The sequence below is a fragment of the Panicum hallii genome, chromosome 1 (genome assembly GCF_002211085.1).
Source record: "Panicum hallii strain FIL2 chromosome 1, PHallii_v3.1, whole genome shotgun sequence".
In the NCBI taxonomy this organism is placed as follows: Eukaryota; Viridiplantae; Streptophyta; class Magnoliopsida; order Poales; family Poaceae; genus Panicum; species Panicum hallii.
The window spans coordinates 44,967,203-44,994,947 of NC_038042.1; the positions used below are offsets into that span (position 1 = coordinate 44,967,203).

Genomic DNA, 27,745 nt, shown 5'->3' on the forward strand with positions numbered 1-27,745 from the left:
CTCTTCAAGCTTGGCCAGCCAATCGCTCGCCCCGGCCGTTCCCCCTCTTTCTTTCTTCTCTCCCCTTCCTCCTCACGCGTGCGTCAGCAGCTCGGGCTCCGCGGCCTTTCCCTTTCCTCGGGTGGGGGATAAGATCGTGGCGTCATTGCCGCCCGCCATCACCCACCCTCCCGGCCTCGCGTCGCGCCGCGTCGAGGGCTGCTGCTGCCACCGCCACCAGCGTCGCCCTGCTCTCTTCCTCCGCTTGTCCTGTTCCCTGTCGATCGCTCGCTATCTATAAGGCAAAGGTGAGTGGTGGCTCCCGGGCCCCGGCCTTTTCCTGTCGCTGCGGCTTTGTCCTCTTCTCCTGCCCTGTTCTGCTCTCCGGAGCTCTCGTGCGCGCGCACGTTCTCACATGACCTGCGACTGCGCAGAGGCCATGTCGTCCGACGCGGTGGCGGCGGCCAGGAAGGGCCGGCTCAAGCAGCGCTACGACAACGAGTTCCGCCTCGTCGCGGGGTCGGTGCCCTCTGCCTTTCTCGTGGGTTGTTCCGGCGCCCGTTTCTTGCTCTGTCGCTCAACCATTTTGCTGCCACCGGCAGGTGCGTGCCGTACCGGGTGAAGAAGGATGACGAGGGCAACCCGTGCAGCAGCCTCGGCGGCGCCCCGGCGGAGGTGGAGGTGCTCATGATCTCCACGCCTAACCGGGCTGACATGGTCTTCCCCAAGGTACGTGGCCGCGCCCGCAACCATTGATCGATAAGCTTCAGGCCGAGGCGCGCGCTCACAACTTGTTCTTGGCAGGGCGGGTGGGAGGACGACGAGGACGTCTACGAGGCGGCGTCCCGCGAGGCCATGGAGGAGGCCGGCGTCAAGGGCGTCATCAACGTAAGCCATCAATGCCTCCCCCCCTTCACCTCTGTTAATTCACCTGTCATGCAGAACCATTCGCGGTTCCTGCCTCTAAACTCCAATGTTCTTACGGCCAGTGGATTTTAATCCTTTAGCGTCACATCAAACAAATGATGCTGATCTATCTAGCGATAGCGTCCCCTGCAGTTTTTTTTTGGTTTTTTGAACGTGCGCGGCTAAAATATTCTCGAAACTTAAATGGAGTCTTAATCCTGAAAAGTATGCGGTTGATGATCGCGGCAACGCCTATTCGCTGTCGTTTCTGGGGGAGAATTCTGATCCCCAACGCAGTAATTTAACGCCGCAATTTGGAGCTATTTCCCGGTTGATTTGTCACCTCGAAAGCTCTCCAATTGTAGTAATGTAGGGTGAGGTTAACATCCCCAATCAGACAAGCTCATTCAGCCCGTAGCACACAGCCCCAAGGACAGCTCCATAGGCTGACAGCGACCATGCACGACAGGGAAAGGGACAGGGAAGTTTCTCTTCAGAGCATTGCATTGCACTCTCTAGCCATAGCATTAGCAGCAGCAGCAGCAGCATCACCTCACTTGGTGTTTTGCAACCAAACTACAATATTGTAGTGGCGCGCAGCGAGCTGGGGAGGGATAAATCATGTCGTTAGCGGCATCTTACGACGCGATATCCCCCAAATCATTGTGATTTTCTAGTTGACAAGATCTCGGCGCAAAGTGTATTATTGTCCACCCCCTATTTCTTGCATACTTCCTCCGTTGGCCGGCTCGTTCGTTGGAGCTGATTTCGTTCCGGATCCGGGACAATTTGCTGCTATTTTTATCCTTGGTCCATGCATCGCCCCCAACCACTATGCATGTGGTGTGTTTCCTGTGTGCCCTACAGTGCCCCCCCCCCTGCACCCATCTGTTCAGTCCTGCATCTGGTGCCATGGTTATGCATTTATATCGTTGTGAATTTATGATTCTGCTCCTCGATTCAACTATGAAATGTTCGCGTAATAACTGATAATGTGTATGGGTGATGCAAGTTGCAATATTCAGTTCACTGATCATCTCCATCTGCTTGCTGCTGCTGAACCAGAGAGCTGCACTGGGACACTGGGTGTTCAAGAGCAAGAGCAGCCAGAACAGCACCAGCCCCAGGGTCGCATGCAAGGGCTGCATCTTCGCCATGGAGGTCACCGCGGAGCTCGAGTCATGGCCGGAGCAGGAAACCCACAGCCGGCGATGGGTGAGTACCTCCTCTATCAGCGCGTGCCGGCTCTGCATCTCACAGGGTCACGGTTCATCAGAAACTCGCCTGACAAGCGGCACGCTGCTGCTGACGAAACGATCCTCATCTAAATTCTGAAACAGGTCTCCCCCGCCGAAGCCTACCAGCTCTGCCGGTACGACTGGATGCGGGAGGCGCTCACCGCGCTGCTGGAGCGGCTATCGGTGATCGAGCCGGTGGCCGCCGCGGCGGCCACGCAGGAGCTGACCGACCAGACAGGCATGTACATGATGCTGCAGGCGAGCTCGGACGGCGCGGTGGCGCTGTGCTGATGGACGACGCTGCCTGCTGCTGCTGCTGCTGTGGATAACTGATGAACGCAGCTAGCCAGCAGTCTCCCCCACATTCAATGGCAACCATCAGAAGATTAAAAAAAAATTCAGATACCCTAATCACTCGTTTAGAACTTCGCAGTTAGTGATGACTCTCCAGTACCCTGCAAGTGTCGTCTGTCCGGTAACAGCTGCACTTTGTCAAGTGTGTATGCCTGAGGCCCTCGGGTTTGCAGGCAGCTGCCATCCCCAACACGTTAGTGGTTAGGGCAAAACCGTCCACTTAAGATAAATCCAGTGCCTGCTAATTGCTGGGGGTTCCTGTGTAATATCTTGTCGTGTAATATGTGGAAATGGCGTGGCGACTTGTCCGTGCCTTGTGTCTGTAAATTGCCCATAATATCCTTACATGAACTCTGCTGAAATGATGAAATGTTGTGAATAGAGTTATCTTCTCTGTAACTGAAAAATACTCTGTTATCACTGGGGGTCAAAATTAAATAAGTTCATCCGAGGGTTCAGTTACCAGTTTTAAATTTTGTTAACTAGGGCAGTGCAAAAATTGAAAATGAAAATATTTATAATTTAAATTTGAATATCCTACTACACGAAAACAAAAATTATAGAGTTTAGGCTGAATCCCAACCATTCTTGCGCTGACATCCTAACTACTAGAGCTATGAGTTTCTGATGCTAAAAACACTATTTTTTTCTTTGAAAAACATTATATCTTGTCCTAGTACTAGAAGTTCACAGCCTATTCACCTGACTATTCACTTGACCAGTAATTTAAATAGGGAAGAGTCCGGTTTACCCCTTGAACTATCGTAAAAGTTCGATTTTCAACCTTAGACTATAAAACCAGATAAGAAGGTCATCCAACTGTCGAAACCAAGCAAATTTGGCCCTTAGCATGGTTTCGAAGGTGATTTTCCATTTTGTGAAAATTATAAATATTCAAATTTAAACTAAAAAAATCATAAGTAATTCATTTCAAATCCCAAAAATACGAAATGAGTATCAAAATTTTTCTAAAATGTAACCTGTCTATTGGCACTATACTTGTTAGTTATTCGGATCCATTTTTTTTATGTTCATGGTATTTGGTTGCTCATAGTTATACCTATTATTTTTGAATAAATAAAATTTAAATAGAGCAATGATAGATATGCTATATTTTTAGAAAAATTTTGGTACTAGTTTTATATTTTTCTGGTTTAAAATAAATTAGTTTTGATTCTTTAGATTTTATTTGAATTTTTAATTTTTAAAAAAATATAAAACCACTTTCGAAACCACCTAAAGGCCAAATTTGCCCGGTTCCAACAGTTAGATGGACTCTCTTATCCGGTTTTGTAGTTTAAGGTTGAAAATAAGACTTTTACTGTAGTTTAAGGCTGTAAACTGAACTAGAAAATGTAATGAAAGAGAATAAGTGGAAGGGCTCAATGCAATATTTTCTTTTCAAAGGACGACAAAGGTTTGCCTTGATTTTATTTAGAAGAGGGAAAATAAAAACAAGTGCCGGCCTAGTTTCCATGTGAAACATGAACAAGAAAAAGCTAGGGGTGTGCCACACTTCCCGCCAATTTTAATATAACTAGCGAACAATTAAACCCTCCACTGCACACCACTACAGTAGGGTGGTGGTAAAAGGTCGAACTAGAAAGTCAACTAAACAACTCACTCCGTAATATTTAGCAGGGAAAATCAGCCCTTTTACAGCCTCTCTAACAACGTGCGTACAACTCAAAGAACTACAGTAGCGCCCCAAAGGGAGTCCAGCTCACAAACCGCAGGACTCGACGTCTGATGATTGTCATTCTGACTGATTCTGTTCTATCACTTTCTAGATTATTAACCGATAGATCATCTTTGTAGTATGCAATTGTAAGGAACATGGTTCCATTAAATGTAATTTTAGTGACTGTGTGATAACATAGTCAATGGGACTAACGAGTTTGTGAGGTTAAGTTTGTAGGATTTCTAAATCCTATGGATATAGTCCAACCCATATATAATACAAGAAAGTCCAAATTGCAGTTAAGATGTCCAAATGATCGTAGCGATGAATTGGACAAGTGATAACAGAAAATGGGCGACCGATTAAACCGACGCCATTGACCATGAACTGACCAGTGCATTGAGGAATTTCTATTGTGATCAAGTCAGTAGCATAGGTTGAACCGATGCTATAAGAAAAGATGTGTCGGTGCAACGAGGAGAAGGTATGGCAATAAAGTGGAGAAATGTCAGAGGCTTCGGTTGAACCAATGCTATGGTACAGAGCATCGGTGCAATGATGGTTTAGTTTGCCCGAGAGGTTTTGGAGCTGAAGGGACAAGAAGGTCTTAAGCACCGGTTGAACCGACGTGCGTCGGTGTATGTGTTGGTGCAATGACGTAAGTAAAAATAGATGTGGCATATAGGAGAGCAACGACTAGTATGCAAGTTCAGAGAGATAGGTTGAACCGATGGCTCTGACTGATTTAACTGACGCTTTAAGCTTTTTTGCAGAAAAAGAAGTAACAGATAGAAGTGGATCTCTAGCCTATATAAGACCTCACCCGGATTATTTGAGATTGCTGGAGTTCGTGTGAAGCACTAATACTCCGAAGAAGTTCTTCAAGTCAATCAAAGAGCTCTTTGATCACATCCTTAGGTATTCTTAGATTTAGCAAAAACTTTGTAAGTGAGAGTGCTAGGTTAGCTCTAGTTAGAGTGAGAGTGCAAGGTGTAGTTGCTTTGTGTGCTGGTTCTTAAATGAACAAAAGTTTGTATCTCGGTGTGCCGGCTGCTTAGAGTCATGGTGGCGCGCCGGCAAGTCATCGACCCTCCGGCTTGGTGTGGAGCGGCGAAGACAGCTTTGTGTGGAGATAATGGAGACCTTTTCTTCGTTCACGAAGAAGCTCCTTAGTGGAGACGGTATTGAGGTGACTAGGGACTTGGCGAGAGTCTTGGTGGCTAGACTTTCGTGGCGAGTCAAGAAGAGTCCCGAAAAAGACTTGTGACCATGAAGCAATCCTTTTAGTGAGCGCTTCAACAACGTGAATTAGGAGTTGCTTTGTGCCCACCGATTCCACGGGATAAATCATGCGTCAAGAGTTTGTTTCTTCTCATCCTGTCTTTATATTTCCGCATTTCATTCTTACAACTTGTGTACCTTTATACGTTAGAGTAGTATCTTGTTAGCATTGACTACAAGTTATCAAACTCTTTAGGATGAGAATTCCATACTAGAAAAACCACCATAGTTGCACATTTAAATAGCATGTTCTAAATTATATTTTGTACATTTAAGAATTGTCTAATTCACCTTCTTTCCCTCTTAGGCTAAAAACACGGATTCCTTTCAACAATTTTCAACGTTTACTAGTACAAGCATTCTTCAACGTTTACTAGTTTTGTACAGCTACATTTGACATGGTCATGAGCTGGATAAAGATGAAGAAAACTGCTAGGAGATGGTGGTGTGCGATTGTTCCGTGCTGGGAGAATATACCAAGCCCACACAACTGCCCACCACATGGTTCCAACTTTTAAGCCTGCCCCCGCTCATCTCATTACTCTTGTAGTCTCTCTCGTCTCGTGTTAGGTACTTTTCACGCGGCGGCTCTCTGCAAATCAAATGCTTCCGTCCGCCATGCGGCTGGAGAATCCCCTCCGCCCGCCCCCCGGTATTTTACTTTATTTAGTAAAAGTTAGCTCATGGTCCAGTTAAATGCCGGATATGACCTAAGTTTGTCCACCACCTCTCCATACAGTCTTACTTTGTATTTATTTAGTCTTAAGTGGTTTGCAATCACAATCCACGTAAATATTTATCTATATAAAATAGGAAAAAAAGTATATTTTTCATTCCTCAAATATTACAAAAGTGTGACATTCATCCCTCATATTTTATTTGGTAGAAATCAACCCCTTAACTAACTAAACTGGTGCATTTATCATCCTCACCTTATTTTGACAATAACTTAGTGCCATCTAATAGTGGTTTATGTAACGCAATCATCTGACAAATCCCTAATTATGAATCTAATATGCTGAGCTGAAGATATAAAGCCTACAAAAAATTCAATAAATCCTCTAAATTAGGCACTCATAAAAATTTTATTGGAAAAATTAACGGAACGATTCACACTGAACTATTATGGCATTGACTTAACAGACGTGGCTAAGCATTATGATTAGTTAGATAATTACATAATGTAAACCAATATCATACGATACTAAGTTATTATTAGTATCCTGGGTATTCTTAAATAGGCAGGTGGTAAAAATACCGACAAACAATTGGTGCTCACCATGGGGCAGATCATGGAGATCATCGTGCGAGCTTGAAGGACCTATTCATCAAGATCAATCCTCACAACGTGACAGATTGCCACTCCGTACACACGAACATCGGATCGATTCGTCAAGTTCGAGATCGGATCTTTGAACGAACGACTACATCGATCTCGACTACACGGCTCGACTCCAACTCGTGCCGCATCGATGATCTCGGCCACTCGGCTCGACTTCAACTTGCGCCGCAACATCGACGCGCTGCCGCCGGCCTCGACTACTTGTCTCGACTAGAAACTAGTCGGAATCGACTCCGACTAGTTGGCTTCATCAACAAATCGTCTATGAATCAAGCTAAGTGATTTATACCTTTCTCCAACTTGTTCTCCACAGGATCGGCTACTTATCTATGTAAGCTTCTTGATGGGCGTGAAATCCTCCGGAGCTACACTTCGCCGTCTACTTTACGCGCATGCATTCTCCTCGCTCAAGGGTTGAAATCCCTCGCCGACTACTTCATGCCAACGAGCATTTTCTTTGTCACAACGACGACTACTTTTTCCTGCATTCATTATCTTCTCTTAACGGTAACTAATCTACTCGGATAGCACATGCTTAATCCGTGAAACCTTGGCTCTTCTGTCGCGCCTAACACCTCTACGCGTACACGGGATAAAGGTCTCATACACACTATGAGCAAAGGCTAAAATATGACCAGGTGTTTAAACATAACAGGCAGACTACTTAGGAGATTTACATGACCTAAACAAGAGCTCGACACAGTAAGTTTACTTTTACACCAAATAAATTTCGGCATTTTCGCATTATGCTACCTAATGTATGCATTATCTTTTTTCAGATCAAGCTTTGGCAACCACTCTCTAGTTCGCTCGGCACATCTCCAATAGCTTTGCTAGCTCCCAGGCGCGGAGGCTGGACGCCAATAACTACTACACATGGCAAGTTTACTTTTACACCAAATAAATTTCGGTATTTTCGCATTATGCTACATAATGTATGCATTATCTTTTTTCAGATCAAGCTTTGGCAACCACTCTCTAGTTCGCTCGGCACATCTCCAATAGCTCTGCTAGCTCCCAGGCGCGGAGGCTGGACGCCAATAACTACTACACATGGCTGCTACGGCTCACCTAGCTCATAAGGTCGGGGGCTGTACACCAAAAATTACTCGACATGGCTCCTACGACTCACCTGGCTCATAAGCTCGGGGACTGTTCGCCGGAAAACTACTAGGAAGATATTCTACAAATGCATGCCACGTTCTTTTGGATCCTTTTAACAAACTTTGGATTTGGATTCAAGTCTCAAGGGCTGCAGGACACATGTCATCAGCGAGTTGTTTTTCAAAATTTATTTGGAAGACAAAGAAGATTCAAGACTAATTTGACCCTCAGCCTGATTCTTCGATTCAATCTAAGGCTCGGGGGCTACTCTATTTGTAGTGCAATTTTCATCGCATCTCATACAGAAGATTATTTTTGAAGATTTAAACTACTCAGGGCATGAGCACCTCATAGCCTCAAAGCAGTCAGAAAAGTACTTGGGAAGACACATTGTAGACAAAGTTTAGAAGAACTCGAAGATGACTACAGAAGTACTTGGGAGTCTGCACTACTCGGGTACGAAGAGTTCGGAGGCTTGTTAGGGATAGATCCCCAGGTATTCGTAAGGAAGCTACCTGTAAGGAAAAATAAATCAGACTCCTATTAGGATTCCTTTGTAATCCTATTAGGACTCTACCTTGTAATCCTATTAGGACGGCTATCTTGTAAGCTACCTGTAAGGAAAAATAAATCAGACTCCTATTAGGATTCCTTTGTAATCCTATTAGGACTCTACCTTGTAATCCTATTAGGACGGCTATCTTGTAACCGACTAGTAACCCGCCCTTGGGATATATAAAGGAGGATAGGGGTACCTAAATCGGCAAACTCAACAGAGAAACACCCAAATGCAGGACGCAATATACAATACCCTTGACAGGACGTACGGCATTACACTACTCTTGCAGCCCGAACTTGTCTAACTCGTCTCGTGTCCTCACTTTTACCATCAAGCTCCAGGTCTGGCTATCCCTTACCAAACAATCTACTACCTTAGGATATCCTCTCGGTAGGTTAGCGGATAAAACTTCCATTATGCATAAATAAATATTCTGCTACATATCTAGCAAATGGCATGAATGCAGTAAGTGGATTCTGAAATCCATAATGGAACTAAAATTACAACAAGTAAAAATTAAATCTCATACCGAATAATAAATGTCTAAGGTAGATAATATTCATGAATGGATATTAAAAGTCTTCGGATGAGCAAATTCTAAAAGAAATAGAGTCATATAGTGACTTATTGTTAATAATGTTTTCCAAATAAAGAGTTCACTGATAACTCTAGTTAATTTGGAAAGAATTGTGTAAAACACTTCTCTCTTGCATGAGTGTCGGTGTTTGACCTTCAAGCCCACCGAGTGATACCTCCGAGGTGGTAGATTGTAGATAGAGTGTTGCTGAGATCAGGGATTCGAAGGTGTAAGGAACACGAAACTTTGGACAGGTTTGGATCGCAGTATGCGTAATATCCTACGTCCTGTGTGATGGTTTGTATTGTCTTATATTGATGATCGGTTTGAGGGGTCCCTGTCCGCCCTTATATAGTCTGGGGGTGCAGGGTTACATGAAAATCCCTGCTAAATACTAGCTTAGGAGTCCTACCTAAGTACTACTCGGGTAGTTTCCTTCTATTCTGACTAGTCCTACTCCTGTATAATTAGTTATAGGTGCTGTAGGGTGTACGCCATGTGTGCAGTCCCATGGTCTCGGATCTGACAGGGATGATAAGTGCCCCGTTTAGTTAGTTAAGGGGTTGATTGCACTAAATAAAATATAAGGTATGAATGCCACACTTTTGCAATACTTAAGGGATGAAAAATACACTTTTTCCTATAAAATATACAACTTAACCTATGTTTACGTCGACTGTAATAGCTTTTTTCATTTTTTTTCATTTTTCTCATTATTATTTATATTTACTGCTTGAATTTATTTGTATTTCACTTACCATTTATGCACTCAAAAATATTTTGCTCTGGACGTACAAACAGTCACGTTGCTTAAGTGCCCATGGCATTGCTGGCGATGAGATCTAAGTCCATACGTGCCACGTCGCGGAGAGCCTACATGAAGAATCTGACCTTCAGCGATGCCCAAACTTTCCGAATAATTTGCTCTCGTCCAACAGATCAAGCCTTCGAAGGCCATCTTGTAGGCCCAACAGGTGGAGTAGACTTGGTTTGTGATCCAGCACCAAGCGATGAGCTCTCCTCGGTTCCAGGCTAGGAGCTAGGTGGACGACTTGCAATCATCGCCAAAAGCTCCAAGTAACCGGCGATCATCTGGACTGTCGGGGTCCAGTGATGTCTCAGATCACTGCTTGTTGTCGCACAATTCTTGCTCAACCGTGTGCCTCTTGGTGCTCTGTGTCTCTATGATTGAACAAGCATGCACCGATGCACGGATGGAGTTGGCCCTAAGCATTCAACTGTGGTATAGTCGAGCCAATGGTCGCTCAAGAACAACGCCAGATTGCCATCCCGTAGCATAAATTGCATCGAATCAGAGATCTTGGCTTGCACCGATTAGATCTGCGTAAACTGAGGCTCAGAGATCATGGCTTGATCCTTGTCAAAGTCCAAATCAAGTTCTTCCCATGGCCGGTTTTCGTCTGTTCATTTGAACCACAACCAGCGCAGACGCATGGCGAATCTGGCTATAAAAATGGAGGACTATGCAGCTATAGAAGATACATTGTTTGCACAAAATACATTATTGGGACGAAAACTAGTTATTTACAAGCTTTGATTTTTCTAAAATGGGACTGAAAAACTTGAAAGTAAGTTATTCCGATTTAAGTTTAATATTTTGCGAAAAATACAAATATGATAGTGCCTTCTCCATATGTTTAAGCATATATACAGGCTCAGATATCTTCGAACTATAGAAACGTGAACACAAAACATATATATGTAATTGATGAGACCATAGTCACAAAGTTCCCAGGTCGACCGGGTTACGAGGCCAGGGTCGGGATGTCTAAAAATTGAAGGTTGAATGATGTAGTTTAGCACGAATGACCCCAATTAATCCAAGTTGACGGTCCGGGTCAATGATATGGGTCATTGAGCTCTCATATATGTCATACAGTTAGAGATGCACATGAGCAAAAGGTAAGATGGGCTCCTGATTGCTGGCCCGGAAGCACACAAAAACGAGAAAGATTAGTTGGGCTGCCGAATGCTGGCCCAAACATCCCACTACTCATCTATCGATCTATCTGTGAAGTGGATGCAAGCAGCAGCAGCAGCCGCCGTCACCGTCATTTCCTTCCTCCCCGTTCTCTCTCTGCTCCGCATCAGCGGCAAAAAGAAAAGGCAGCGACTGCTATGCAAACAGAGCATAAATGCAATCATGCAATCAACTAATCACCGCTATTAGATCTTAATCCAACATTATTAGGCTGTTTTACAGATCAACCCTCTCACCATCCGGGCTATTTTGCAACTCTTCTTGGCCCAGTCCCCTTCCGCGATGCCTTCCTCACAAGCCGAGCCGATCCGCCTGGGACCGCCGCCGCCTGCTGCCTGGGACTCTTTCCCTGCCTGGGACTGCCGCCGTCCGTCATCATGGCGCTGAAGACTTATTTTTTTATGTCAATATCGATAGTTGGATTAAGTAGTACAAGTTGTCAGGTAACTGACAATGTATCAGTTCACGAAAACTGGTAGGCAACCCTGGTTCCGTATGCAAGTGACAAGCTCCTATACGTCCTACTTCAATTGGGTAACACCAAGTTGTTTGGAAACAGCAAGATGGCTCAATCATTTTATTAGTCATATATGCCCCTTGTTATAACAGTTTTAGTTGAGGCAATGTGACAGCCATGAAGGCAATGTGCGAGCAGCAGATGTCTATTTGCAAAAGAAAATAATTGAAAGTATATATTAGTCTACTACTCTTGAAAAGAAAATTACAACGTTTTAACAACTCATGGTGGGGCTGCATCTTTATTTGAGCAATTGCGCCTATCGTGTCCAACGCCTTTGCATGATGAGCATTTACGCGGACCTGAACTTTGAGTCCTTTTGTGTTTATCAGCATGGCCTACTATTCTCTTACACCTCCCCTTCGAACGAATGTCACTAGGTGGATGTACTTGTACATTTTCCGGAATGAACATCCCAATAAAACTTTCTTGTTCCTCCTGTCTTGTACGAGATATAGGCTCAAATAATAAGGACAGCCTCTCCAAATTCTGTATAAGAATGTCCAGACCTTCCTCAGAAGTCTTGGCCATTTGAAAAATATCTTCAAATTTGTTACGAGCAGTTGCCATCTTTCTTCTCGTACTATCTTCCATGGACGTAATGGACTTCTCAATTAATAAATTTCCTTCACTATCAAATGCTGCTTCTCTGAAAGGTAGTTCATGTGAGGATGTTAGTTTATCAGAAATGTTTGTGACGCTACCAAAGTACATGATTTATATTAGTAGAAGGTACCTTTTGCAATTTTTGGTCCATCTCTTGGTGATGTAGTGCATGGGTAGTTCACTTATCCTTGCAGATCTTAGCATCCGTATAATATGGCGACATGGTATTCCTATGGACTCGAATAACATGCATGAACACTTATGTACCTGAGCGGCATTAAAGAAAATCACCTCTCTTGGTCTGTTGGAGTTGTCGACCACTTTAACAATTGTTCTATCCTCCATTTCAGTTGTGGTCTGTACATCACAGTGCTCTCTTGCTGCTAGCAACTCATTCTGAAATCTTCTAAAAACCTCATGTGTGAAAACGGCACCACCATGTCTCTCTAATTCCCACGATGTCAAAAGCTTTGGGTTCGTATGCATAGAAGTGTTATCATCGATCAATTCATCCTGCCTCTGACATTTTAATGCTGTATCAAACCTTATCCAAAATTCTACAAGTGCAAGCTTGCGACCAATAAAGCGACTGAAAAATGAATTAGCACTTTCTGATCTAGAGGTTGTTCGGAGTATACCTCCAAGCCATATTTCCCTGAAGTATGCAGGTATCCATGATTTGCGGATTTCATACCTTCCAACTAACCATTCATTGTTCTCAAAGTGATACTTTGCAATCCATGCTTGCCATCTGCTCTCAAATTCTTCTATAGTTTCTGAAACCCATACACATAAGTTGATCGTCTTCCTAAACTCATCATCTTTCAGAAGGTTGGCATCAATTTTCTCAGGCAACTTTTTCATAATGTGCCACATGCACAACCTGTGTACAGTGTAAGGAAGAACGATGGCAATGGCAGCCTTGATGCTAGCATCCTCATCTGTTACAATAAATGATGGAGCCTTCCCTCCCATAGCTCGAAGAAAAGTGTTAAACAACCATACATAGCTCTCAATCTTCTCATCAGCTAAGAAACCAGCACCAAAGAAAATGGAACGCATATGATGATTGACCCCAGTAAAAGGAGCGAATTTCATATCATACTGGTTTGTGCTGTAGGTAGTATCAAAAGACAACACATCACCAAACTGGATATAATTCTTCCTACTAGTTGTATCAGCCCAAAACACTCGAAACAACCGACCATCCTTTACCTCATATTCAAAGAAGAAATTATGGTCCAACTTGTTGAGTGTATGTAAATTCTCAATAAACATTTCAGCGTCCGCGTCCTTTATTTTGTGTCTGAAATCATTGTAGTAGTTCTGCAAATCCTTTTTTGTGCATCCAACATACTCAAAACCCCCTGCACCAATCTGAAGTAACCTGAATGCTTGTGATGTTCCTATGCTAGCCTTGTGACAATTGAAAAGAGTAGTTTTTGCCTTCTCATTGACAGAACGGTTGGATCAAAGGAGGTGACGTTTGCTAGGTTCACAAAGGCATGATTATGTTCCTCATATAGTGCTGCAATGACATACTTGCCTTCAGGAGTGCGTTTAACATAAATATAAGCTGGACATCCACATCTCGACTCCCTACTTCTGCGACCCTTTGATGATGAACCACTAGCGCCTTCTTCTTTTTCTGTTTTATACCCTTCTCTTGCACACAAGAACCGCTTCCAGATAACCACTCCATTAGCATCTAATTTCTGCTGACCTATATGAACAGAGAAAGCAAGACAATGGGCATATTCCATGTAAAATTTATGAGCCGCTTCCACGTCATCAAACAACATCCCTTTCTGAAAAAATGCAGCATATTAGCCTTTAAGCATTTGAACAAATTTGTAATGAATGATTTTCTGGATACAAATATGTCACCTCAAGAACATGTTTTTTCTTCGTTGGTGTTCTAAATGCATCATTCATTTTGACAGTAGTCTCGTTATCTAATGAAAGACACGACGTCAAATTAGATCAGCTTATACACATATACGCATACATAAAAAACTTGTTCATCGAAGCCAACAATTACCTTCACACAAGAAGTTCTCTTCGCGAACAGCCGATGATTCACTGTTAAAATCGGCATTCAAGAGTCCTAGTGCATCTACCTCTTCTACGGAGATCACGTTGTGAGGCATGGAAAGAGACACGTCAATGTGGTCGACCTCCTGAATGTTAATCCGTTCAACGACGGCGGCGGCAACCTCCTGGCCTCGTCGATCATCGAGTTCCATGGGATCATCGAGAGCCATCTTCCTTGTATCACCAAATTAACACACACATACAGCCTGCCTTGCCCTGGTTCCGTGATGTCCCCACCCACGAACCCCACCAGCGACCCGGCCCCAGCTATATCCGTCGAACAGAGTCTTCCCAGAGCAGGCGAAGCAAGCGGAAGCGGAACAGAGGGAGGGTGCGTGCGCGTGGGGGAAGAGGATGGCGAGGCGAGGCACGGCGGCGAGATCACAGCGGCTTTCCCAGGTGGATCGGCTTGGCATCGCGGAAGGGGACTGGGCCAAGAGTTGCAAAACAGCCCGGATGGTGGGAGGGTTGATCTGCAAAACAGTCTAATGATGTTGGTTTAAGATCTAATGGTGGTGATTAGTTGATTGCATGATTGCATTTATGCTCTGTTTGCATAGCTGTCGCTGCCAAAAGAAAAATGGTGTTTCCCTGCAGTAGCTTGCACCAATTGGCAGCAAAATCGGATTAGCCAAACTTTCTCGTCCCATCGTAGATCTGTGCGACTATGCGTGATCCTATCGGAACAGAGATGTCGACCCCGGTTGTCCCCGACCCTCCAATCCGGATGGCGTCCTCGGGTCGGCGGACGCGAGACCGACCCTGAATTTGAGATGTAGACTAAGGGCAATTTGCATCAGGTGATTAAAAACAAAGTGATTAAAAGCAGCGATTAAATTTTAGTCACTTGCTATCTATATCAAGTGGTGACTAAAGTTCCAAACAAAATGACTAAAACGAGGAGCACACCTCTTAACTCCTCTTTTAGCTTCTTTTTAGCTGCTCTTTGAAGGCTAATGAGACTAAAATATTTTAGTCATTTTGTTTGGAACTTTAGTGCCCAAAGTGACTAAAGTTTAGTCACTTTGCATTAGTAGTTGGGATCCAAATAGACCCTAACACGCACGCATACTTAGGCAATCTTATGTCTATGAGCACCTTAGAAAGACTGAGCTGATAGATCCCGATATATATGGGACTATCATCCACTGCTTCAGAATTATTTTCATCGTCGGCCCTAAATCTATTTTCACCACCGGTTTAGGTGCCGGCGGTGAAATATCAGCAGTGAAAATACCTATTTTCACAGCCAGTTCTTGAATCGGCGGTGAAAATAGGTTATCACCGCCAGCCCATGTTACGGCCCGGCGGTGATAATCCTGTACTGCTGCTTATTCCAGCATCCTTATTAAAATTAAAAAGCATTTCAATAATTTTATACAATTCATATGGCTACATAATTCATACAATTCATTCACATATAATAAATACATCAAATCTCACATAGTAAATACAAATCAATCTTACATAGTGTCACATGTTCATACACCGATTACAAACACCAAGTCCATACGTCAATTAGAAACCACAAGTCCATACATCAAATGTAGTCCATCACGAATCTCCGAAGCTGAGCGATCTTCCCTTGTCCTGTCAAAGGATTTCTTGTTTCGGCGATATGAATGATATTTGGGAAGGAACCTACGATGACCCATATAAACAATCTTCTTACTGTTGGTCAACCATCTAGGATCAGTATCATCCAAGCATACCACACATTCTTTATATCCTTTTGTAACTTGCCCTGATACGCTACCAAGGCCGGGTAGGTCCGTAATTGTTACGAACAACACCCCATGTAACGTGAAGTGTTCTCGCTTGTACTCGTCCCATACCCTAACACCATCATGCCACAGTATCATGAATCATCCACCAATAGCTCCAAATACACATCTATATCATTTCCAGGTTGGATCATTAATGGTATCATAAGGTATATCCTCTTCATACAGAGTCATGGCAGAATGTTGTATATATAAAGAGTCACGGGTCAAGTGATGTGTTTGCTGCTAACCATATTAAAGGGATTCATCCGCTCCCATCCGTACTCAATCCAAACCTTATGTTCCTGACCTCGCTTGCAAAACTAGAATTGATAGCCCTCCACTGTGAACCATCTGCTGGGTCATGGGTGTGTAAGCTTTCCATTAACCAAACGGTCTTCGGCATGCCGCCTCATCAACTTGGCCATTTTTGCTTTCGCAATACATCTCTTCAAACGAGGAATTATTCATGGGAGGTCTTTTATTCCTGTCACCTTTCACCACTGTGGTATAGGAACACTTGTACGGGGAAGCTTTGCACACTGGACACGAGTCCAAGTCTTTGTAATCGCCTCGGTCATCGCGACACGCATGAATTTTTCTACACTTCAAGTCCCATTGGGCAAATCATTTGCTTGGGCTGGTACGTGTTTTCAGGCAACTCATTCGGGGTTGGATGCAGCTTTTGCAGAAAACTTAGCAAATCATCAAAACCGTTATCTGTCAAACCATTACTTGATTTCAGCTCCAACAGCAATAGGCTAGCTTCCAATTTAGTCACACTAGAACACTGATACAACGGTATTTATGCATCCTTTCTTGTCAGACCCCGGGCAGGGTTGCGCACATGGCGTATAATATTCTAGGATAAGTGATGGGGCATGTCCCATACCTTATATCTGTTGTACTCGGACATGAGTAGGACTAGTCAGTACAGAAGAAAACTATCCGAATAATACTTGGGTAAGACTCCTAAGCTAGTATCAGTCTAGGATTCCATATAACCCTGTCCCACCAGAGTATACAAGCGCGGACAGGGATCCTTCCAAACAACCAACACACCAATACCAATCCAAGGCAATACAAACCACCATATAGGACGTAGGGTATTACGCACATCGCGGCCCGTACTTGTCTAAACCTTGTGTTGCTTGCAGCTTCGAGTTTCTGATCTCGACGACATCCTGCCGACAAGTCTACTACCTTAGGGTATACCTAGGTAGACTTGCTGGTAAAATACCGATAGCTGGCGCACCTAGTAGGGGTATTCATCGAAGATCCTCTAGCGAGCTCGATGGCATCGTTTCAACCTCACCGTCGCGCTGGAAGAAGGCACATATTTTGTCTCTGACTCCCTAAGTCTGCTCCTACTCATGGCGGTTCCGAACTCGAGTCTCCATTTGGACTTCGCATCACAGCCACCGTTTATCGGGAGGTGCTACAGTTCGAGTCCCTATCCGTATTGGAAAAGGAAAAGGACTTGGATGATCTATTTTAACTCGGACTCCGACCTCAGCTTGCGCCGTAACATCGATGTGCCGTTACTACTTCGACTTCATGAGGACACTCGGCGACCCGCCGACGGCTACTTCGACTACTCGTCTCGACTAGAAGGCTAGTCGGGAGCGGGTCTCACACTATCAATAACTAGTCGGATTCAAATCTAACTAGTCGGGCTTCGTCAACAACCATCGCGGCTTCATCGACGATCGCCTCGGCTTCGTCGGCAATCGTCCACGAATCAAGCTAAGTTACTTATATCTTTCTTGACTTTTTCTCCACAAGATTGGCTACTTATTTGTGTACGTCTCTCGATGGGCAATGAAACCCTCTAGAGCTGCACTGTGTCGACTAGTTATTTGTATACATCTCTCGATGGGCAATGAAACCCTCCGGAGCTACACTTCGCCACCTACTTTTTGTGCAACATGCATTCTCTTTGTCGCAATGCCGACTACTTATTTTTGCTTGTTGTCCTCTCTTTTTGGTTGCTAATCGACTTAGGTAATTTTCCATCTTAATCCGTGAAGCCTCGAGTCTTTGGTTGTCACTCTAAAATATTTTATTTTAGGATGTGAATGTCTTTTAGAATATGTTCATCCATCTTTAGGGTTTTTTTGGAAAAATTCCAGATTTTTCTAGCAATTATTCATTTTTTCCGTAGAGCTAAATCCATTTATTGGAAAGTTCTAAATCTTTTCTCAAATTTCAAGTATTTTATTTGGATTACTCGTGTCCCAAATTATCTCCAGAGTTTTCCTCGGAATTTTTAGGATTCTTCTGGATACATTTTTCATCATTTAAAAGATTTATCTGAATTTTATAGATTTATTTCAAGCCTGAAAATATGTTCTGGAAAATGAATTCATTTTCTTTTCATCTCGAACTGGATTCAACTCGTTTTCAGCCCAATCCATCCTAAACCCTAGAACCATGACGCGCAAGCTTGAGCTCGGCCACCACCACGATCGTGTCATCCATCGCTTTCCGTTGACAAAAGCTAGCAAACCCCCTCAGTTTTTTTTTTCTTTCTATCCTAGAGTTTAGTTGCTCGTTGAAGCTAGCCGACAACCTCTCACCGTCCATCGCCTTCTTCCACCGAGTTGATGTTGTCTAAAAGCCTTTCCGTGAGGTGAGGAAGCGCCCAAAATCATTTTCCCTTTCTTTCTTTTCCTCATTCTATTGTTCCTAGTTTCTCGTCGTAGTCGAACCGAACCGTTTCTTCACCATCCATCCTTTTTCCTTTGCCCTCTCCATCACCCTAAGATGCCACATCATGGTACCCATCCTCTAACATTTCTCCTGAATCAAGCCTTGCTCGAAACGGAACCGTAGCTCGATTTCAGCATTCCTTTTTTATGATGCTCCGCTGTTGTGACTACCAACGACTTGGCGTGATCTCTCCCTTCTCTTTTTCGCGCTCTCAAATAGCCCGTTCTCGTTCAACCAATACCGTTAGCTCATTTTCATGTTCGGCCCTTACTCCAACATGTTTCGTCCCATAACAAACTAGCTCGGCCACTCTAGTCTCGACGCAAGGTTGTTTCCTCGCTACTTTCCCTCTCCCTTCCTCTCTTTTTGCACACTGACTTATGGGAGCCACTCGAGAGCCCCATCTCCTTTCTCTCATAAACAACCTGAACTCAAACCGAGTCCAAGCTCTGCACCGCCTTGTTCTGCGTGTGTGCAGCACGCCAGCCCGGCTAACCTAGCGCCTATAAATAGCAGGGCCAGGCCTCTCCTCGCCCCTACTGCAGCCACACCCCACCCACCTTGCGAATCCCTAAGCCCCGTGTACTGTAGTCATGCCCTTCTGCTTGCCTCATCACACGTACGCCGCCGCTGCAGGAGCGCCACACAGCAACCCCGCACCTTTGCCTCACGCTTCTCGCTTGATCGCCCCTCCCGCATGACCCTCCTATCGTGCCTCGGCTCCCGCACAGCCCACCGCCGTGGCCATCTGCACCCCCTGCCGCGCATGGGAAAGAAAGGGCCGAGCCCTTTGTTGTCGCCCTCGCCATCCCGCATCGCCCCTGCTGCCTATAGCCAGCCGCCCCACGCGTCGCCCCCTACTGACAGGAGCCACCCTCCCTCCTGTACCGTCCAGGCCTCCTCATCATGAACAGAAGCACCGCCACCCCGGAGAAGTGCGTTGCCGCCTCCTTCCCAATCAAATTTCGGCTACCACGGTTCTCCACTGCTGTAGGTAAGCCATCAAATCAGACCCCCTACCTCTCCTCTTTTGACCCCCCACGCGCCGAGGTCTCCCGTGCGCCGAAACATCGCCAATCTGAGCAGCCAGTGCTGCCGGCCACCATCGCTATTCCCAAGCTTTTTGCATCTAAGATCAAGAAACTGTGTAATAAATCTATTTTTCATTGTCTTGTGAAATTTGTAGAAACCCCCTAGATCTATTGCATCTATTTGTGACAGTTCAAGTACTTGTAAACTAGGCACATTATTTGTTAGTGTGAAGTATGTGCTTGTTAGTGTAAAGCTTGTGTGTGTTTATGTGAAGCTTTTAAAAAACTTAAATGCAAGTATAAGGGGTATTTTTTATAATTATGGAAAAATGAGGGTTGTTTTTGCAAAATATATTTGGAGGGGGGTAGCTTCAAAACAGGTGAAGGGTGGTTTTGCAAACACATTTTCTTACCTTACCCCCTATAAAAAATGTGTATTTACCCAAAAGTTTCATTTGAAATGTATGTCTTGAATTGTGTGAAATTGAGTGAAGTTTGTGAAAATAAGGACCTAGGTGTAATTATTCAAAAGTATGAGCTCTTTTATGCAAGTATTTGAATTACAAAAGTAACTTTCAAAGTTACTAGGGGTTAAAGTGTAATAATGTAAGTCATCATGACATTACATGAAAACTTGCAAATAGGTCCTGAATTTATGAATTTTTCACTCATGAGGATAAGAAAACTTTATAGTTTTGAATTTAGTCCAAGGTTCAAAATAACACCTGATAATTTGAGTTTTTGAATTTGAACCTTAAAGAAAAGTTGTAGCTTTTGAAAAGTACTGCAACTTTTGTTTTTACCATTTTCTCATTTGAGACCTAGATTTATGGAAAATTATGGTTTACCGATAAGCCCCTAAGATTTCTCTATTTTGCAAACCAGTCCCTGGAATCATCCCCCTTTTCTTCCTCCTCTGCTTCTTCTCTGCGGGCTCTGCGCCGCCCCTGCCACCACGTGCCGCCGCTCTGCCTCGCATGTGCCAGCCTCTACGCCGTTCCACGCGTCGCCTTGGCACTAGGTCACCGCCTTAGCCCTCCCCTCTGGTTTCCTTCGCGGCTGCCACGCGGTCCTATGGCTCGGCCGTGCCCTGCCGGCCGCTGTTTGCCATCGCCTGTCGTACCGTGCCCTTGCTTCCTCATCCTTCTACTTGCCAGTGAGCAAGTTGCCAACGTATTCTCCTTTCTCTTCCGCACTCTGCTTCTCTTCTCCTTTCTACTTCAAACAGAGCTGTCAGCCGTCGGAGTGCCCTTCGCCGCGATGCTCGGACCTCCACGTCGAGCCCTAATCTCCGGCCATCCTCCGCCGTCCCGCTGCGATTCTTTGCGTTCCAGGCTACCTTGCCTCGCCCCGCACCTGCTCCGCTTCTCCTTGAGCAAGGCCGAGCTCCTGCCCGCGTGCCAGAGGTGCCACCGCATGCCATGGCCGCCGCCGCCCCCTGCTCACCGTGGAGCACCCCTCCCCGACCTTCCTCAGCTCCAATCAACCCCGCAGCTAGCTTCCCCACAGCACGCTGAAGCTCCCCGACCCCTTCCCCACCGCTCATGACCGCCGTAGCGCCACCGCCGCCACCTGCTGCCGCCGCCCGGAGCAGAGCTCCGTGGCCGGCCCGCCTCCGACCACCCCAGCTCTACCCGAACGCCGCCCGAGGTCCCTCTCTACTTCCTTGTGCTCCTCCACCCCTGGCCCCTCGCCGCCGGTGACTTCTATCGCCAGAACGCCGCCGCCTTTCCCCTATCCTCTGTCAAGTTCGGCCAAGGACTTGATTGCCTTGATTTGAAAAGTTCTAGGGTCCTTTCTGCAAAGTAGTCTGAGTCTTTCAAATCTATTTCAGTGAACTTTGGAAATTCCTAGATATTTGTAGAAACTTCTAAAAATAGCAAACTCAATTGTTCTGAGTTATACTAGTCAATATCTACAAGTTTTCTGTTATGCACTTAAGTTAGTTCTGTTTATTTTGTACTCTAGATTAATTGTTAGGAAATGAGTGATTTAATTGTATCTCATGATCTATGCTTGTGCTGCCTGTGATTTTTGGAACATGAGATGTACATACCATGTGTTGATCTATGTAAAAATTGTAGACCCAGTATTGATCGTTAACCAAAGATTTTAAGTACCTTTATACTATGTTGATTGAATCTTTAGAATTTATTCAGGGATGATTCTGTTGATGTGTATAGCTGAATCTATTCCCATAGCTTCTACTTAGCACATGTAATCCATGATAAAAATCTTAGGAACAGAAGCACTGTGTGGCTCAAGCTATGAAATTGGGCTTGAGTTTGAAGTTATTTCATGTATAAAAGTTTTGGTTCATGAAAAATTAGGAAAATATTCTGAAATAATGTTTCTGAGTATTATAACTTGTCCACAAAAGTTTCAGCACGTGATCTTGTCTGAAACTCTTGATATAAATAGATCTTGATATAAAAGTGTTGTTTGTGTTTATTTTATCAGCACTATTTCTTTAAAGATAAATTCTAGTAAATTTGCAGAAGCTATGTTTATGTTTGGCCAGTGCTGAGTTAAATTTATAGCTCCAGCACTATAGGTGGTTTGTTCTAAAATATAAAACATGTTCTAGGTGTTAACAGTTGGAAATAATTCTTCTGATTTATTTACTGCATAAAATGTTTTGAAAATTTTAGGGTAATTTTGATTCTGTTGGTTCTATTTGTTATAATTTTTGTAGCATCAGATCTTAAGCTTAAGATCAGATGCTTATAGTGTATAAACCCTATCTATTAGGTTAAAATGAAACCAGCCCTAGTTATTTTATGAAATTAAACATGTTGTTTAAGTGTGGCTAGTTAAGTTAGTCTATACTCGATAAATGACTGCCCAGTAGAAGAGTGAATGATATGTTTGGTACATAGCATGTTTTTCGTTTTGCATTGCTGATAAGTTTGATAGTCTTAGCTCATATTTTTGTGATAGACATGTATGATGTTTAGTTAACCCTTTCACACGAGTGCTCGTGCTCTTCTATCACGACCTTGTCCGTGTCTAGATTGAAATCTTTTAGGGCCCCTTTTTGTATCAAATTCCTTCGTTACCCCTCTCTGCCAACACACTTCTATCGGCCGATTTATCGGCTAAGATATTTGGCCACACACCTCTCAGCTATACACCCATAGAACACACCCCTATCGGCCACATGCCTTTTGGCTGCACATCTGTAGGACACTCATCGGCTGTACATCACTCGATTGTTGTACTGACATAATCAAGTCGATGCAACCGCACCTAGTTACCTAGGATAACACTTAAGCACATCTCAGTTAGGCACAGTTAGTGCAGAGTAAGACAATCAGCTACACGACTGATGTACCCCAATAGCTGTAGGAGAACATTAAGGGTGAAAACCAGCTACACAACCAACCCACCAATCGATTGAATACACCGAGACATAGACCGTACGGATGCATAGTTCAACTAGTCTACCAATGCACCATCGGCTAGTCACTCGCATTAATCAACTAGCTATTGCCGATACATCACTCGACTAGTTCTACCCGATGTGTAAATCGGCTAATGTGCCGATGCACTAAATCGACTAGTACACATACACAAATTGGCTCAGCCGATGTTCACTAATCAACTAGTTTGCAAATGCACTGATCGACTACTTGTACTGATTCACAAATCTAGTACATGGGCACATATCAGCTCGGCTGATGTTCACACTCTCGACTAGTTTACCAATGCGCAATCAGATAGTTACATGCTACACGAGTCGAGTAGTTGTTGCACAATCGGCTACTTCCAATATTAAATAGTTACACACACTGATCGACTAGCGTGCCGATATTCACAGATCGACTAGTTTGCTAAAAACACAAATCGGCTAAGCCGATGCGCGCAGTGATCAGCTAGACATCCGATTTAGATGACATATCAGCTGCACCTGCCGAAACACACCACCACAGATCGTCAAGTTAGCACAGTAAGAGTCTCTGTTAGGCACAGCTGATACAGCTTTAGCCAATCAGCTAGCACCAGTAGACATCCAATCGGCTAGACCTGATGCACATGAATCGGTTAAGGCCAAGGCCAATGCACCAACCAATCGGATAGACCAGAAACATGCTGATAATCCAATCGGCAAGATCTTTCCTTTTTCTATCTTTGGAGTACTATACCTTCAACGTTCCTCTCTATATCAGCCGATTGACCTTAGGTGAACCCAAATCGGCTAATCCCCTCTGATCATACACAGGGACCGCTCCTGCCGATTTCTCTTCCAAACAGAAATCAGCAGATTTCCTAAAAACTATGTAGATAACTCCCTCCTTTGCCGATTCTATCGGCTAAAACACTGTTGTTTCCAATTAGCTCTATTGTAATCCTCAATAAATAGTCAATTTTAATTAGTTGTCCACCTAAAGCTCTACCTAAGTTTAGTTTCAGATCTTTTTAGTTGTTATATGAGTAATATGTTAAATGAGTATTGGATTGCAACTTTATCGTGAAGTAAAATAGTTTTATGTGCACACTTTGAATGTATTGTTGCATTGCATGTAGATACAATTACTTCCATAGACGGTACCTACGAGATCTCCTAGGAGTCTGCAGAGGATATTTCTGAAGACCAAGTGAATGTCACCAAGGGATTATCTGAAGCCCCGAACCAAAGTTCGGAAGATAATAATACTAACATCCCTGACTCTAGCCCCACCAACGAAGGCAAGCCCCGGTGCATAACCTAGTATTTCAAATTACTACATTATGCAATCTTATACTTATATATTATATCTTGCATTAAGTCTAGGAGATGAAATGGAACCCTAGATGCATTGCATCCTAGAACCTATGTATTGTGCCTAAGTCCTTATCGCATAGATGCTCTGCTAATAGGACCGGTAGAAGTCGGATGATTTCCTGTCACTCGCGCAATATAGGAGTTGCAATGTTTACATCCCTGCAATCACTATAAGGATGACGGACGGGATTTATGTGAAGTATCATGGTTGAGATGATACCCCGTCTGTGTTGATGAATTTGGCTAAGGTCGTAGTGTGTGGTAGCGGTGGTTAAGCGTTTGAAAGTACTAGCCACATGCCGCGAAATATGGTAAGCGGTTAGCCTAGTAACCAATCGGCCCAAGGAGTGGACATACCTCCCACCACTCGTAATTTGTTTTTTCGCACACGCACCGACGTGCGGGAGTACGTTCCGCAGCGGATGTGAGTACGTCCTATAGTCACGCACACTATAGGTGTACATTTCGCACAGGAGGACAGGAGTATGGTCATGTAGTCGCGCTACAGACATACGTCGTGCACATTGGATGTGCGTATGGTCCTACAGTCGCTTGTGGTGGATCTTATCCACGAGTCGGAATGAAAGGCAAACGGTTGCTTCGGAACGATCTCTGGATGTTCCAAGCGTGTGAGTTAGGTATACCCTTGCAAGGCTAAAATTTGATTCAGGAATCGTCCGTTTCTCGCGGAGATTGAGACTGTTTGATCCCTTTGCCACATAGAGTAACAAGAGAAACTTTATGGTTATCAAATATGATGTTTGGCTAAAGATTCTAACATGCTTGAATAGTTATAGGTGCTTATCTAAAATGGATAATCACATAGAACTTGAAAGCTAAAATTTGAAATTAAGGATCTACTCTTTGTTGCTTTTCAGCTGAAAACTTTACCCATAACCATTAAAGCCTTCATAAGTCTAGTTACATGGCTAAGTATACCATGAAACGGGTAAGCCTTGCTGAGTATTAGAATACTCAGTCTTGTATTGTGACTTTTGTTCAGGTAATCCCCCTGAGGAATCTGCTCTACCTGTACCATGGCCTTATGCTCTGCCCGATGGTTGGTCCGTGGAATAGGACCCGTCCCCGGCCAACACTGATCATACCGAGTGATGTCATGCCAGGGCTTAGCATGATGTCCGTACTGGCGACGTGTATAGTTGTCGTATTTTAAACTCCGCTGCCGTAAACTTGAAACTTCGAACTGGTTTGTAATAAATTCTATCAGTTTAAGAACTGATACTACTTATGAAAAAATTCTTGTAATATAAATGCTTGTGATGTAAAATATGATGGCAGTTGTATCTCTGGACTCGCTTTCGTGCGAGATACCTTGTTTGATCCTGCATTCGGTGGTTTATCAGGATGTTACCCGACAGGCTAAGGGATTACACCGTTTGAAGTACGTTGGAGCCCTTGAGAGTGGACTTGCGTACTTGAGCCAATGTAATTCAGGTTGGTTCTGCCACACTATTCAACCTAGCCCCAACTGGACCTCTTTCAGATATAATCCTATCCTTTGACCTTTTTGTGACCACGGTTTCATGTGTCTTGCTAAAGTTTTCTGCTAGCCCTTCACGTCTACAGTTAATAGCGATTAGGTCCCTCAAATCTTATTTCTTTCTGCGTTCCAGATCCATTTCGACCCGTTTTTGTTGCGTTAGTCTTGTTTTAACGTAATCTATCATTGAGCAACGCTTTTGTATCATAGTTCGGTCTTGTTTTAGCGTAATCTATCATTGAGCAAGGCTTTTGTATCATAGTTTCTATTTTAAAATTAAATAAAAATTTAATTTGATTAATTTTCTCTCCTCTAGTTTTTCTAAATAAAATCAAATTAAGTCTTTACTCCAATTTTTATAATTATTGTTAACTTGATTAACATCAACTTAAATATGCTTTCAATTATAATTTGTTAGTTCAACGTGAATCATAAATTTATATGCTTAGATGTTCTCACAAGTCTTCTTTCTAATTAATTGTTTAATTTGTATAATTTATACATTACAATAAAATTTAATTAATTTCTACTTCATTTTGATAAATGCAAATACAATATGAGTTAATTATAATCAAGGATATTTTCTTTCAAATATCCTTTACATTTGTTTTCTAAATTAAAATAAATCAAGTTTATAATTCATTTGTTTTCTTTTATAAGATGAATCTTTCGATAGCTGTTTTTTTCAACCCTAGCTCCGTTTTCCGCATTTCTTGCGCTCTCGTGATAGTAGCAACGAGCCCTCTCCTTTAGCACGCTCTTTTTAAGCTTTACTTTTGTTTGGTGTGTTGTTCTTAGTTCTTCATGTTTGTTTGTTTGTTTGTTGTGTTTCTGTCCGATGCGCGTTTGACGTTAGATGGAGCGCGATCGAAGAGTTTTGAAGATTAAGAGTTTCAAGAACAAGAGTTGAAGACTCTGAACAGCTATTCTTTGGAAGAAAGGCAAGTCTTTCCTTGATCATTATTTTGCCCTAATAATCACAATAAATATAACTTTTTCCTTATGCATGCATGTGTCTTAATTTTGGTGGATCCTAAATAAGGATATGCCTAGTCTTTATGATCATTTCTTGTCAACCTGGATTTTATCTCCTTGTTGGGTAGCTATGCTAGTTGCTTATACTCTTGGGATATGGTTAGTTACCCCTAAACAATGATATACGTGCTTTCCTTCATATTCTCGGTTACTTTGTGTTGTTAATTACAAGATCATATGTTTAATCGGAATATGAAGAACCACCTAGGAAGTCTTGGCTAATTAATTAGAAATGCTAGCTTATGACAATCTTACGAAAAGGGTAAGGGGGTTGCATCGTCGGGGTATAGCTCGGTCCTCTTGAGGTTACGATATGGCCCTGGTTAAGGCATCTTCCTCAATAGAGTTATGACCGTTTTGACTTGAAACCTTAGCGGATTATCATAAGTTAGGGAATCTTTGTAAATGCCTAGTAGTGAATCGCTCGCCACTCACCTTGCAAGTGTTTAAGAGGCTAGCTACCTCGGGCAACATGGGAGACACAAATTGTGGGTAAAGTGTACAACCTCTGCAAAGTGAAAACTGATATATCAGCCATGCTCACGGTTAAGAGCGGCTTGGACCCTCACATGATAATTGAACTTGAAGATGACTTAAAATCGTGGACCATGTTTATGGTTATCATTATGCTTCTGTTATATCTCTTTTTTTCTTTTAATGTGGGTTGGTATATACTTGTACCTTAGTAATCAGGTGCT

The 27,745-nt window shown here is 43.4% G+C and overlaps 1 protein-coding gene across 2 annotated transcripts; it reads left to right on the forward strand.

The window, feature by feature from the left end:
• The first annotated feature begins 26 nt into the window (after positions 1-26).
• On the forward strand, positions 27-2,869 carry LOC112899848 (nudix hydrolase 12, mitochondrial). Of its 2 annotated transcripts, XM_025968495.1 has the most exons (6): positions 27-287; positions 414-498; positions 582-708; positions 784-867; positions 1,951-2,100; positions 2,226-2,414. In XM_025968495.1, exons 2-6 carry the CDS (start codon positions 419-421, stop codon positions 2,412-2,414), a joined length of 630 nt encoding a protein of 209 aa, XP_025824280.1. In that variant the 5' UTR covers positions 27-287; positions 414-418. The 2 variants fall into 2 exon arrangements, with proteins under 2 accessions (XP_025824280.1, XP_025824271.1); XM_025968486.1 differs by lacking the exon at positions 27-287 and having other exon boundaries at positions 319-498; positions 2,226-2,869.
• The last annotated feature ends 24,876 nt before the right edge of the window (positions 2,870-27,745 follow it).

Bases quoted from the DNA above. Each gene is read 5' to 3' on its own strand.
- LOC112899848 (XM_025968486.1), top strand. From the start codon at position 395: ATGACCTGCGACTGCGCAGAGGCCATGTCGTCCGACGCGGTGGCGGCG. The intron at 868-1,950 runs GTAAGCCATCAA...CTGCTGAACCAG, and splicing joins GCGTCAAGGGCGTCATCAAC to AGAGCTGCACTGGGACACTG. The intron at 2,101-2,225 runs GTGAGTACCTCC...ATTCTGAAACAG, and splicing joins AAACCCACAGCCGGCGATGG to GTCTCCCCCGCCGAAGCCTA.